The 12,742-nt window shown below is 39.5% G+C and overlaps 2 protein-coding genes across 12 annotated transcripts in view; one reads left to right on the top strand and one right to left on the bottom strand.

Moving 5' to 3' along the window:
- The window catches only part of Rnf111 (ring finger protein 111), a 127,141-nt gene extending 125,526 nt beyond the window's left edge, over positions 1-1,615 (bottom strand). The window contains exon 1 of the mRNA XM_020175413.2: positions 1,343-1,615. The gene's annotated coding sequence lies outside the window, so the exon portion shown is untranslated. The remainder of the gene's footprint in view (positions 1-1,342) is intronic.
- A 540-nt stretch (positions 1,616-2,155) lies between these two features.
- The window catches only part of Sltm (SAFB like transcription modulator), a 43,602-nt gene continuing 33,015 nt past the window's right edge, over positions 2,156-12,742 (top strand). For 6 of the 11 annotated variants that reach the window (XM_020175405.2, XM_074066066.1, XM_020175404.2 and 3 more), the window contains exons 1-2: positions 2,157-2,440; positions 3,420-3,507. In XM_020175405.2, the coding sequence (XP_020030994.2) occupies positions 2,279-2,440; positions 3,420-3,507 (250 nt within the window). In that variant the 5' untranslated portion in view covers positions 2,157-2,278. Of the gene's footprint in view, positions 2,441-2,674; positions 2,815-3,419; positions 3,508-12,742 lie in introns of those variants that run through there. The other 5 variants (XM_074066069.1, XM_020175406.2, XM_074066068.1 and 2 more) reach the window with 3 other exon arrangements.

Here is a 12,742-nt window from a genome sequence, read left to right as displayed (position 1 = left end):
CTTAGATTTCCTAATCAACATTTTACTCAATTTGTTTCCTCCCATTAACATTTTGCTACATTTACTTTAGTGACTGGTAACATAATGCTACAGTTTCTTTCCCCAAACCATTTGCAAGTAAATTGCAAGCTGAATGATACTATGCCTCTAAAAACCTCAGCACTTCCTAAGCATCAGGACATTCTATGTAACCATACCACATTCCAAATATTTAATATTGGTGCAATGACACAATCTAATAGGTCAAGTTTCCCAATTGTGTCAAATTTCCCAACTAGCCCTGTAGTAGGTTGGGTCTTTGTTGTTGATGTTTTGTTTTGCTTTGTTGTTCTTTGAGACAGGATCCGAACAACAATCACACATTATTTTTATTCTAGAACCGTTCTACTACCTTAATTTTCATGATGCTGAGCTTTTGAAGAATCTAGAGCAGTTATTTCACCTAGAACTGAAGTTTTCTTTCTGTCAGATACAGGTGAAACATTCCTGACAAGCTGGACATGGTGGTAAATGCCTGTAATACCAGCATCTCGGGGAAGCTAACGGGTGAAGGGGAAGGAGGGTGAGTTCCAGGCCAGCCTGGGTTACATAGTGAAACCTGTCTCCAAAAAAAGTCCACAGAGGGTGGGAGGAGTGGGAAAGACACTAGTATGAAATCTAAGGTTTAGTGCAAATATAGCCAATAACTAGGTGTTGCCCCCTCCATAAATCTCTTAAAACCCTCGTTAAAAAAAGTAATAAAGAGAACTGGGTCAGGAGATTTCTAAAGAGCCTTTGAATTCTAAAATCGTATGACTATGAAACCAATTTTGTGGTAGAAGTAGAGCTGGATTTGCAAGTGGAAGGCCGGTATTTGAGCACAGCTCTGACACAGCTGTGTGAACTCCGACAAGTCATTTAATCTCTCTAAGCCTCAGAGAGATTTACCTCTGAGTTGGGAAGGATTAAGAGGGTTATGTATGTCAAAGTGCCTTATAAATGGTAAAGAACTACCAGAATGTCAAGTATAATTTTATAATGTCCAGTCCTCCTCCTTTTGTACTAACTAGTCGATCAGAAAGAGCAACCTATAACAAGTCAGATTTCAGCAATAAGTTTTAAAACAAGGAAATGGGGGAGGAGGGGAGAAAAGCAATCAGGAAACACCAGTATAGGCAATTGTGCATTATACTCCGTTTATAGAATTTATATAAACTTTATATAGAACTATATAAAATTTATATAGAATTTATATAAACTTTATATAGAACTATATAAAATTTATATAGAATTTATATAAAGCATAAAGTGCTTATGCTTTGCTGATGAAGAATACTGGCTGAAATTATGAACAGGTACTCACTAGTACAAGCCGGTCCTCCATAAGAAGATGGTATTTGGAATTCCACATTCTGGGGTGCAAAACCGTGAACATGGTATTTGATAATGGCAACAAGTACTTATAAGCTATTTTCTTGATTTAGTGAACAATTTCATGTTGAGCTGTCCGGTCCACCGGGGAGGATGGGACACCGAGACCAACACGGAGAAGAGGAAGCTTTCCTGCTTGTTAAGCCAGCAGGGACAGACAAATAGCCCTAGATTAAAGCAAGCTGCAGTGGGTTGAAGGCATGACATGTTCCCTTAAGACAGCCAGCGGGGACGTGTCCCATAGAACTTGCTGTTCATTGCGTTAAGAGCTACAGGCATTCTCTGGGACCTTTTGGGTGGACCTCGGGGACCCCCGTTGCTGAGTACACACTAGCCACACTTTTTCGATTACTCAGCATTAGCGAGGAAGTCTCTCCCTGGGAGAGGTCGGCGCGCGCACACGCCCCCTTGATCCGTGATGAGCAACGCGCGAACCGTGCGTGCCACGCAGCGCCTGGTACGCCGCAGTTGCTTCAGACCCAAGACGTTCCACGAAGATGGCAAAAGAAGCGGCCGGGAACGGCGGAGCGCCGGACGTTGGTGCGGTTGGAGTCGCTTGACCTCGCAGCCCACGCCAGGGGTCGCACCGCCCAGGTGACGGCGGCAGCGGCGGCGGTCAGCCGGCTCGGCGGGACGCGCGGCGCGCAGGGTTCCCGCGCCAGTGCGCATGCGCGGCCGTCATCCGGGTGCTGGCTGCGGCTGCAGGTTGCGCCGGGGTGGCGGACCGGGAAAGGGGGCGGGGCCAGCGGCTCATTGTGCGCAGCGTTGCGCGGCGCCGCTGGCCGCCGAGGCCTGGGTGGAAGTTGGCGCTGCTGCCGCCGCCCTGCAGCCCACTCACTGCGCCTCGGCAGCGCGCTGCTCATCTAAGATGGCTGCCGCTACCGGTGCTGTGGCAGCCTCGGCCGCCTCGGGTCAGGCGGAAGGTAAAAAGATCACCGATCTGCGGGTCATCGATCTCAAGTCCGAGTTGAAGCGGCGGAACTTAGACATCACCGGAGTCAAGACGGTGCTGGTCTGCCGACTCAAGCAGGTGAGGCTCGGCTAGGTCCGCGAAGGGGAAGCTTAGGCCGCGCCTCGGTGCCCTGCTTCCGCTACAACCCCTTGGCCTCCGGGACCCACGGAGACAACGCGGTGGGGAGGCCCCGGGCGGCGCCCGCACGTCCGCCCGCCGCGTGCGCGCGCGCAGGGCCAGGACCCTCCCGCGGCGCCCCCGCCCCCGCGCGCCGGGCACAGCCTGCCGGGGGCCCCGCGAGCAGCCCGAGACTGACTGCCGTGGCCGAGCGCGCCCCCGCCTGCCCTGGGACGTCCCCACCGGGCTGCGCGGGCTGCTGACGGCCGGCTCGGCCTCCCAAGGGCGACCGTGGAGACCCGGGGGGAGCGCTGGGTCCCCAGCCCTTGGCCATGGTGAGCGCGTGCATCTCTCGGGCTCGCAGGGGATGGTTAGAGTTAGTTGGGTGACTTCTGCGAAGTTACCGTTTAATTGTGCCCAACCGTTTCTTCCCCACTTTGGGGTAATTGGTATTGGGAGTTGATGGGTGGTTTGTTTTCCACTGGGCTTTTAGTTTTTGCATCCGTGTAATAATCTGCTTTTTCATTCCTGCTTAGCCTTCGGGTTTATTTGTGTGAGCGTTGGAATTGTTGTAGAGGAGCAGTAAGTTTGCGCTATAGAAATTAGGAAAACTCTTTAGTTATTTCTTTTAGGAGCTAGAAACTTTTCTGCAATACGGCATATTTAGATTTTTGTTCCGTATGATATGTGTGATATTTTAATTACCGACTCGGAAGAACTTAAAGCTCCTTGTGATTTTGATACCCAATGATTTTTTTTCTCCCCCTGAAAGTTTCTCTTACTCTTTCGTGTAGTATAATCACTCTTTTTGAAGTCGGTTTATGAAATAACTGGCAATTCTAATGTCTTGAGGCTTGAGGTTTGCTAATTTTTTTATTTCGTTTTTATAAAATAAGTTTAGATAGAATGTGTAGCATATTAACTTCTCTTTCTAATGTAGGCTATTGAAGAGGAAGGAGGCGATCCAGATAATATTGAATTAACTGTTTCAACTGATACTCCAAACAAGAAACCAACCAAAGGCAAAGGTTGTTACGAGTTATGAACATACTTTAAAATATATTTTGGTTATATAACTTGCCTCTGCTCTTGTGCCACTTGCCCTGTTTATATAGTGCTACTCTTTGCTATTTCCTTCTGGCACTCTGCCTTCTTGGGTCAAGGAAGAAAAGTTACTGTTGCCAGGCACTGGGTAACTCGTAGCCCTTAAGATTTGGCTGAAGCTGACCAGAAAGTGAGAACAGTTCTTTATTGCTTCCGGAAAAAAAGCACAAAGTCAAGTTGCATACTGATCCTTTATAGTGTGAAGACCTGAAGTTTAATACACATCTACCTTGCCCCACAATTGGCAGAGTATTGATGAAATTCCTATCAAATCTTTCACTTTGGCTCCTTGCTGTTCTCTCTAGTGTATTAAAATTCTAAAATCTTTATGTTTAGTATTTTGTTTGACTTGGGGGACTTAATTTGCATTTATGCCATAATTCATTCTAATAATTTTCAGTGAAATTAAAAAAGACCTCACCAATCATACTAACAAGGTAGGGGATAAAAGAAATCTATGATTAATTAGCTTTTTAAACAGTTTTAAGCTGTAGGGATGTTATTTGTAAATATTTCCTAACTTTTAAATTAGGTTGTTTATGTTCCCAGTGAATAGCTAAAATTGGTTTTAATGAGTATCTTGATAATAGGCGGACTTAGGTATTTGTAAAAGCATCTGGTGAGTGAAAATTTTACTTGAATAATTGCAGATTTCTCCCTCCTGTAAAGGACAGTGGCAGAGGGTAGACATGGTCTGTCTGACACCTGTTAACTACCTGTAATTTCCATGCAGAGTATGTCACAGACATGTGTAGCATTTTGTTATTGAAATATAACTTTCTTTATTGCTGTAAGTGATCCAGATGTGACTAGAATAAAATGATGGGCTGGATTAATCTTGAGAAGAAGTGAATATTCTGTTTTGACCTTCAGCACTCTGAATATCTGGATCAGACCAACTCACTATTTGAGTCTTCGTAGGTACAAGGGACTCCTGTTTGTACCAAAGGAAATTGAAAAAGGCTAAGAAGCATTTCCTGGGTGTTATGGACATGACAGAGGTGGAAGGAGTTTAGAAGACTATCACAGTTATCTTGGCTATCTGTGGCTTTTTAAGTAACTCTCAGTGGATCACTTTGAGAGATGTATTTGTATCATATTGAAAGATATGTTTTTCTGTGTTTAGGGAAGCTTGTGAGGTTTTTCTTTGTTTTTTGTTTGTTTGTTTTTGTTTTGTTTTTTTTTCTGCTGGCGCAGTAGGCAATAATTCAAAATGGGGAAGCATAAAAAGTTTGGAAATGAGTATGTCAGGAATTAACCATGTTTTCTGTGGTTTTTGGTTTATACCACTTATTTGACATGCTGTGTACTAGTCATAGTCCCAAGTTATTTGAGTTGTCTATTAATGATTTTAGCATTTAAAATAAACCTCCTTTGACTTATTCAGCTGTCATCTTTTAAAAAATAAATTGTTTTTGCAATTCTGGGGATCAAACCCCGGGTCTTGCACATGCTTAGGCAAGCCCTCTCCTGCTGAGCTACACCTCAGGCTCCCTCACCTATTTTTAGTTCTTTTTAATCCTCAACTTGGTTTTGATTAGAAACTTAATATATCTTATCCTTAGAAGTTATTTCAGTAATACAAAAGTTGAAGAAATTTTTCGGTATCAGTATGTTCATTTTAGGTGGTTATAAAGATATTTAAACTTTGTTCCATAGCTGATGTTAAAGGTGTCTTTAGTTGGAAGTTGTACATTTATTTTTTTGTCTGTAGAAAGCTACTGAGTACTTCATGAGCCTTATTCAGGGATACTTTTGACAGCGCTAGACCCCTGAATTCCACTTAACCTGTTTTCTGAAAATCATATGAAGTACAAAGAGCATAGTGGAGATCTCCAACTTAAAACCTGGTTCGAATTACTTTATAATTAACATGCCTTTAAGATTATTTACTTACATGTGTATTTGTTTGCTGGTGCTGGGATAAAACCCAGGCCTTGTTCGTGCTAGGCAAGTGAATGTTCTACCACTGAGATATACCCTTAATCCCCTACAACTATTTTAGTTTTTATTAAGTATTGTCTGTAAATGTTATGCCAAATTTTCAGTCTAGTTGCTAAATTACTCTGTTAGGAACTTGTCAAATCTTATTTAGTGGTATCTACCTTGAAAATAATTTCATCCTTATTCCATCTTTTCTTCATTGAGTTTGTTTCCTCTTTTGTAAAATTGGAAATTTTACTAATTCATCTGTAAACCTCTTTTAGATCCGAAGTTTAACAATTACAGATAGCCAGGAGCAAGTAGAAAAATGCTTTCTATTCAACTAAAATAGATATGTAAGGAAAGAATAGGAAAGATCGTAGGCCTTCAATTAGTGTACATATTCTTCCACACAAATTATTAGAAAAGGATAACAGCAAAGAAGGAATTACTTAGAGGCAATTATGTAGACAACACATAATAATAGCTGTCAGGAAAAGTAATAATTCTTGAGATATTAGGGTAGCAAATAAAAGTTAAGTGATAAGAAAGCAAGGAAGAAGTTTCATGGGTCTGATACTCAGGTGAAACATTAAGCTTATTCTCTTAGAAGATATATATAGGGCAACTATTTTCTTTTTTAAAACTGTTATGTTAGGACTGGCAGTGTTCAGTCAGTGGGTGAGGCTCTGGGTTCAATCCTTATCACCCCATCCTCTCAAAAAAAGTGTGTTAAAAATGATTGTGCTTAGATAGATTACAGGAAAAGGAATCTTCATTCTCAAGTATATTACAAAATTTTTAAAATGCACATAGCAAGCACAAACTTGTGGTAGGTGTTGATGACATTATAGTGGGTCCTGGTATTTATAATAACCAAGGTCTGTTTACATTTAGTTAATATAGTTGAACAGCTTTTAATCCTGGATTGGTTCTCACTTCTGAGTCTTTTTGCAGTGTCTTTCCTAGGAACTTTTTAATAAGTAACCTAGATGAAAGCTTCACCCATTGAGATTTATTGTCATATTATTTGGGTGTGTGTTAAGAAAGCAGTTAAACAGGTAAAGCTAACTCCTCACTAGCTTATTTTAAAGATTATACATCTAAAGTCTTTTGGCTTATCTGATAATGCAGTATTATTTTCTTTTAGATTTTTCAGTCTTTAAAGTCACCTTCAACTTAAGCAAATTATGTGATTAATCAGTATAGTATTCAGGATTATAAACAAAATGTAGTACTTACTGATGTTGGTACTAATTTTCAGTACATACAGGCTTTAAACAGACTTAAGATACTAGTTAAAAATCTGATCTCCCTCTATAAAAACAAGTATAAGTTGGGGTTAAAGGTTTGGCCAAGCATACCTTTTTTGTGTGCGTGTGGAAAATATTTATGTTCACCCTGTTTAACTTTCCAAAATTGTATATATATGAAAAAGGACAATATGATATCATCCACATAAAGTATATTTCATGTAATACAGTCCCAGTGTACTGGAAGTCTTGCCCCATCCCTTTTTTTTTTTCTTTTTTTTCAGGGCCTCATGCTAGCTAGGCAGGCAGTCTTACTTGTTTGAGCCACTCTACCAGCCCCTTTTTGTGATAGGGTCTTGAAAACTATTTGCCTGGGGCTGCTTTGCTTCTGATCTCTGCCTCCTGAGTAGCTAGGATTACAGATGTGAGCCATGGGTGCCCAGCTCTCATACATATTTCTTGAGAACCTGCTAAGCTGGAAGCTTTGTGAAGTCCAGGACATAGTGTTTGTCTCTGTGTGGGAGGCATAAAACATGGCTCATGATAGATGCTCAAAAAATATTTGTTAAATGCATACTGAGGGCCGTTTGTTTTCTTAACTGCTTTGAAAAATACCTCTTGGTGCCTGTTTTAATTGCATATGTGTAGGAAGCATATATTTCAGGATTTAACAGTGTTTGCTATCTTCCCATCTTTCATTTTTAAGCTATTTTTCAGGAGGGCCAGTGGCTTCTCCTGACATACTGATCTGTAAGGAGTATTTACTTTAAGAACCCATGAATCATTGCATCATCCTTGTTTTCCCTACCAAGTTGTTGCAGTCTCCTAACCTTTGCTGGAATATCATCTAGCCTCAGAGGTTGTATGTGTCATTTTCATTTCAGAGTGAGCCCATTGATCTCAGCCATTAAAATCTGCATTATATTATCACCAAGGCATGTTTGTACTGTTTTCAGCTGTTTCATTACATTCAGTATCATAGGAGTCAAGGATCCTGTTGGGGAGTCAGTTCACATTTGCTAGTACAGTCCTTCAAGACAATGTGCATCCTCCAAGTCAGTCATCTTCTTGGTGAATTAGAGGCAGGGGACTTTAAAACCTTATTTCCTTTTTCATGAACACATATAAAGTGTTGATTAGGCAGGAATTACAAAAACCAAATCATCATTGTTGCTGACATGAGAAAAGATTTTAATAAAGAGATTGAACAATGACTTAGAGGTTATAGGTGGAATTTATTGACTTACTTAATCAATTTTATTTACATAATAAAAGGACCTGGTGTTGTGCAGTTCCTGGAGTTAACTAGTCACATCATAAATTCCATAGCCTGAGTAGCTGTACGGGGCAGCTCTGCTACCCCAGAATAGTAGTTTGCATTATGGCTTGAGTGTTTTTCAGGTTGTTACATTGAAATGTTTTTATTTTTTAAATTAGAGTTTCCAGAAATGTACAAAAAAGGTGAAAATAGATCATAACCCTATCACCTTAAGGTAGCGTTTTGTTGATCTAAGGTCTGCAAGTATTCATGAGAGGTTTATTTTTAAGGATTTTCCCCCTTTCACCTACGAAAATAGATCCACACAAAATGCATGATGTTTTATTAAATGTAGGTAGTATTCAGATTTTCTCTGGACTGGAGAATCTGAAGACTAACCTTCCTCCTCTATGCTTTGTGCTCTAACTTCTTTAGTCACACTCAGTCATCTAAATGGTGAGCTACATTCTGCATTAAAGTCATTAGAATTTTAAAAAACACATACCAGACTCCTGCCTTGCCACTGCTCTGTTGGGGGGAGGGGGGTCCAACCATTATTCTCTAGCCCTCCCCAGAGGAATCTCAGGCTGGAATTAAGAGCTTTGAACAGCTCTAGACTAAAGCTTCAAATTTAGCATTTTCATTCAACTGTTTCTTCACCAATCAATTTCCAGAGTGTTTTATATACCTGATAGTTTTCAAAAACTTCTACATTGCTTTGTTTTATGACAGCATGTGGCTATATTGTCTTGCCTGGTCTTAGTCTACCAAGTGCTGAGATTAGCAGAGTGTACCTCCACATCTGACTGGACCTTTTTTATTTTTATTTTTGGCAATTCTGGGCTTTGAACTCAGGGCTTCACACTTGGTAGGCAGACACTCTACCACTTGAGTCATGCCCTAGTCTGGAACCTTTTTAAAAAACTGATAGATACTAAGATTAATCCGTTAGGAACCCAATTATATTTTTACTGTCTTTTAATCTCATTTACTTATTTGCAGTGCTGGGGATCCAGCCCAGAGCCCTGGGCTTTTTGCATGTGCTTTGAACTATACCCCTTTGCCACTGAACTATACTCCTTTCACAATCCTTTTACTACCATATAAAATCTCACGTGTGTGCACATGCCAGAAATATTTTATTTGGCTGTTGTTAGATGACAGATTCAAGACATTTTTAAAAGAAACTTGCTTTTTTCCTGACTTCTTACAGTGAATGTGAATTACCTGTGTGTATTTTCTTTCTTCCTTTTTTCTGAAGTAGATTTTAAAAATAAATAAATAAATAAAACTGACCTATTGGGTAACTGCTATTTAAGATGATATACAGGGCTGCTCGGGAAATTGATTTCATAGGTAAAACATTAGTTAAATAGAAGCTAAAACACACAATCAACACAAAGCATGGATTTGATTATTTTAAGATACTGACTGCAGTTAAGCAGAGGTTATATCTGGAAATGTTAATGTTCAGTTTGGCTTGTCCTCTGAATCTTCCCCTTCCCAATAGAAATTTTATTACTAGGCATTTTTTAAAAACATTTCATAATAGTGTCTGTGAATGTTTAAGGGGAAAAGTTACTTGGCCACAAAGTATTTTGGCAAATATACTTTAGGAAAAAAATCTACTTTTAAAGTGGATTTTGGTTTGTTTTTGTTCTGGAGGTATTTCTTCAAGGAAAATTGTAAGAGCCAAGTGTGGTGGAACATGCCTGTAATCCCAGCATTTAGGAGGCTGAGGCAGGAAGATCATAAATTCAAAGTCAGCCTGAGTTATATAACAAGACACTGTCTTACAAAAAAGAAAAGAAAATTGTAAACCCTTATAAGGATCATTTGCCTTCCAAGGGAAAACTAATTTGTGATTCAAATCCCTTTGCTCATCTTTCTCATACAAAAGCTTTGAAAACTGAAAATTTTTAAGTTTGGTGGCATAAATGAGGCTGTTTGTACTCTTAATTTATCCCAGTTGATGGGACTGTGCATGTATTTCATTATATAAATATTTATGGATTGGTTGTGAAATACTGTTCCCAAGACCTGGGATGTTTAATAGTGTATATACACTGCCTTACTCTTATAAAATTTGAAAATTCTTTTTTCTTTTTTTTAACATACATTTACTCACATGTGTATACATTGTTTGTACCCCTCCCCCTCCCCCTTTTCCAGGCAGAACTTGTTCCACCTCTTGATCTCTGATTTTGTTGAAGAAAAAACATAAGAGATAATAAGAAAGGCATAGTGTTTTTTCTAGTTTGAGATAAAGATAGCTATACAGAGAGATTCCTAGTGTTGCTTCCATGCACTTGTGTATTGCAACCCACATTAGTTCATCTCTACCAGATCTCTTCACTACTTCCTGGTCATCTTCCCATAGTGGCCTCTCTGCCTGTTTAAGATTACTGTGTTTGTTCTCCTATGGTGAACACATCAACCACATTCAAGTTTTAGGTTTTCTTCCCTTTCCCTATTCCTCCCGTGCGCATTCTCCCCTTAGCGTGTGACCAATGTCCAATAATATTACTGCATAAAATTTGAAAATTCTGAGACACATCTTGTCCTAGGGGTTTCACTAAGAGTTGTGGACCTGTATGTATTTATTTGGATAAGAGGTGTTTCTAGCATTGTCAACTTTGGTGTAACAGCTTTTACTTTGCCATTTTACTGTAGATCCTAAAATCATGGGAAGAACATTTTAGTGTAACTCAGAATAGTCATGCTGCTACTATGATATTGAAGGTGTGGTAGGTTCATTTTGCTTTTATTTTCTTTGTTTCTTCAGGTGATCTTTACTGCCCGACTTATTTTCTAGTTTTCATCGTCTGCCTTGGTTAGGCTTTGGTCTTCATCATACTTCTAGTTAGCCCCTTCATATCATGTGCATGACACTTTCTTTGGGACTGTTCACATTTCTATGATACATACTAGATTTCCCAAAGGATAGAAGATGAAACTGTGAGTTGATTAACTGGCTACAGGAGCTTTGATGGCACAGACTTAAATGGAACAGAGCTATTCGTGGTTACTAATGTACAAATATATGCCTAATGTAGTGTTGCTTATTAGAATCTGGGAGGAATAACTTAAAAGTTATTGCTCAGCTGAAAAGTTATTGCTCAGCTGGGACATTGCAAAAAGTTAGGGACCTGTAGATGTAGTTTGTGGCATCAGTAAAAATAGCAGTATAGTCTTACTTGCAAGATGGAGTGCATGTGATGTTAATTTGACTGCCATGTCACCTCTTTACTTTTGTCCCAGTTGGGCCTCATAGAAGGCCAGACCTTGGGCCTAATAGTGTCCACGCTAGGACTCAACTCCATTACCAGTCAGGAAATGCAAATGCTTGAGTGTCTGCTGATTATATAGTGTTGTGGGTGGTGTTGGGAGGGATGATGCACATCACAGCTTTCAAAACGAGTTACCTTGTATGGAGAGGAGTAATGTTTTTCACAAAGGAAGAAATTACAATGTAGCTTTTAATTCTACATGTACAAAACAAGCCCAGAGTTACAGATTATGGAAGTTAGTATAAAACTTCAGTTTTCATAAACACTGTGCATCAGTCAGGTCAGTACTCCTGTGTCATCACTATATGTTTTAAATTTTGTCCTCATGGTTTATAAGCTGATGACATTAAAGTGACTCATGCATCATGTAGTATGACCTTCAGAAACAGTATGGAGTAGGAAGAGTTAGACCTTTTCTACAAGTCTAACAAGAGGTCCTTTGCCTCTTGTTGCCATGGTGTCATGGGACAAGCTACTTAATCTTTGTGAGTTTTAAATTTTATAAATTCGGCTTTTGGAGCTTCTATTTATAGCAAAAGAGATAGCATTTAAGCAACTGGTGCATTGTAGCTCCTCAGAGGTCTCAGAGGAGGGAAAGGGGCCTAGATTTGTAATCTTTTCACCCTCACTTTTATTATCTTTAGTGAAATGAGCATTTCAGAGTAGTTAGGAGAATAAAATAATTAAATAAATACACTAATGTTATCTAAAGCATTTGTTGTCATGTCTGGACTATAGAAGTCATTTAGGCAGTAGTAGTGACTTATGGTAGTTCTTGTTGCTGAAGTGCAATTTGATTTTCCTGTAAGTAAACTTATGTAAGCGTAATTCACCAGGGAGTGTGCATGGTATATGTAGCTTGTCATTATGCTGAGGGCTGCCATTTCAAAGATAATATCTTCAAATTGAGTTAATTAACCACTCCTTACTTGAATAATGCTTTGTAAGTAGGTCATAATAAGATGTAATGGAAAGAATTTAGGGCTGAAATTGAGAGGTCTTAGCTTCCGGTTCTAGTGAAGCCATTTGCTAGTTTGAGGCGAGCTAGTTGACCTCTCAGACTCATTTTTTTTCTTTTATAAAATTGCGCTACCTGGCCCATACTTTAGAGCACCCTACTGGAAAATCAGTTGTACCTTTTTTTTTTTTTTAAATGCTTTGCAAATTGTAAAGCAGTTATTAATTACAAAGAGTAAATTTAGTATTTGTGAACCATCTAAATGAATTCTCCCCACCCTCTGCCTGCACTCTAGGTTAACTCAGTGCAGCTTTTGTAGGGAAAGGCCTTGAGATATTTAAAAGACTTACTTATTTAAAAAGCTTATCCATTTATGTGTTTGTTTATTTATTTATAGCAGTACTGGAGTTTGAGCAGGAAATTGTGCTTCCTAGGCATACCTCCAGCTTAAAAAGCTTATTTTTCCCCAAAGGTAGT

This window comes from Castor canadensis, chromosome 2 (assembly GCF_047511655.1).
Source record: "Castor canadensis chromosome 2, mCasCan1.hap1v2, whole genome shotgun sequence".
NCBI lineage: Eukaryota > Metazoa > Chordata > Mammalia > Rodentia > Castoridae > Castor > Castor canadensis.
This window is presented reverse-complemented; position numbering and strand designations above follow the sequence as displayed.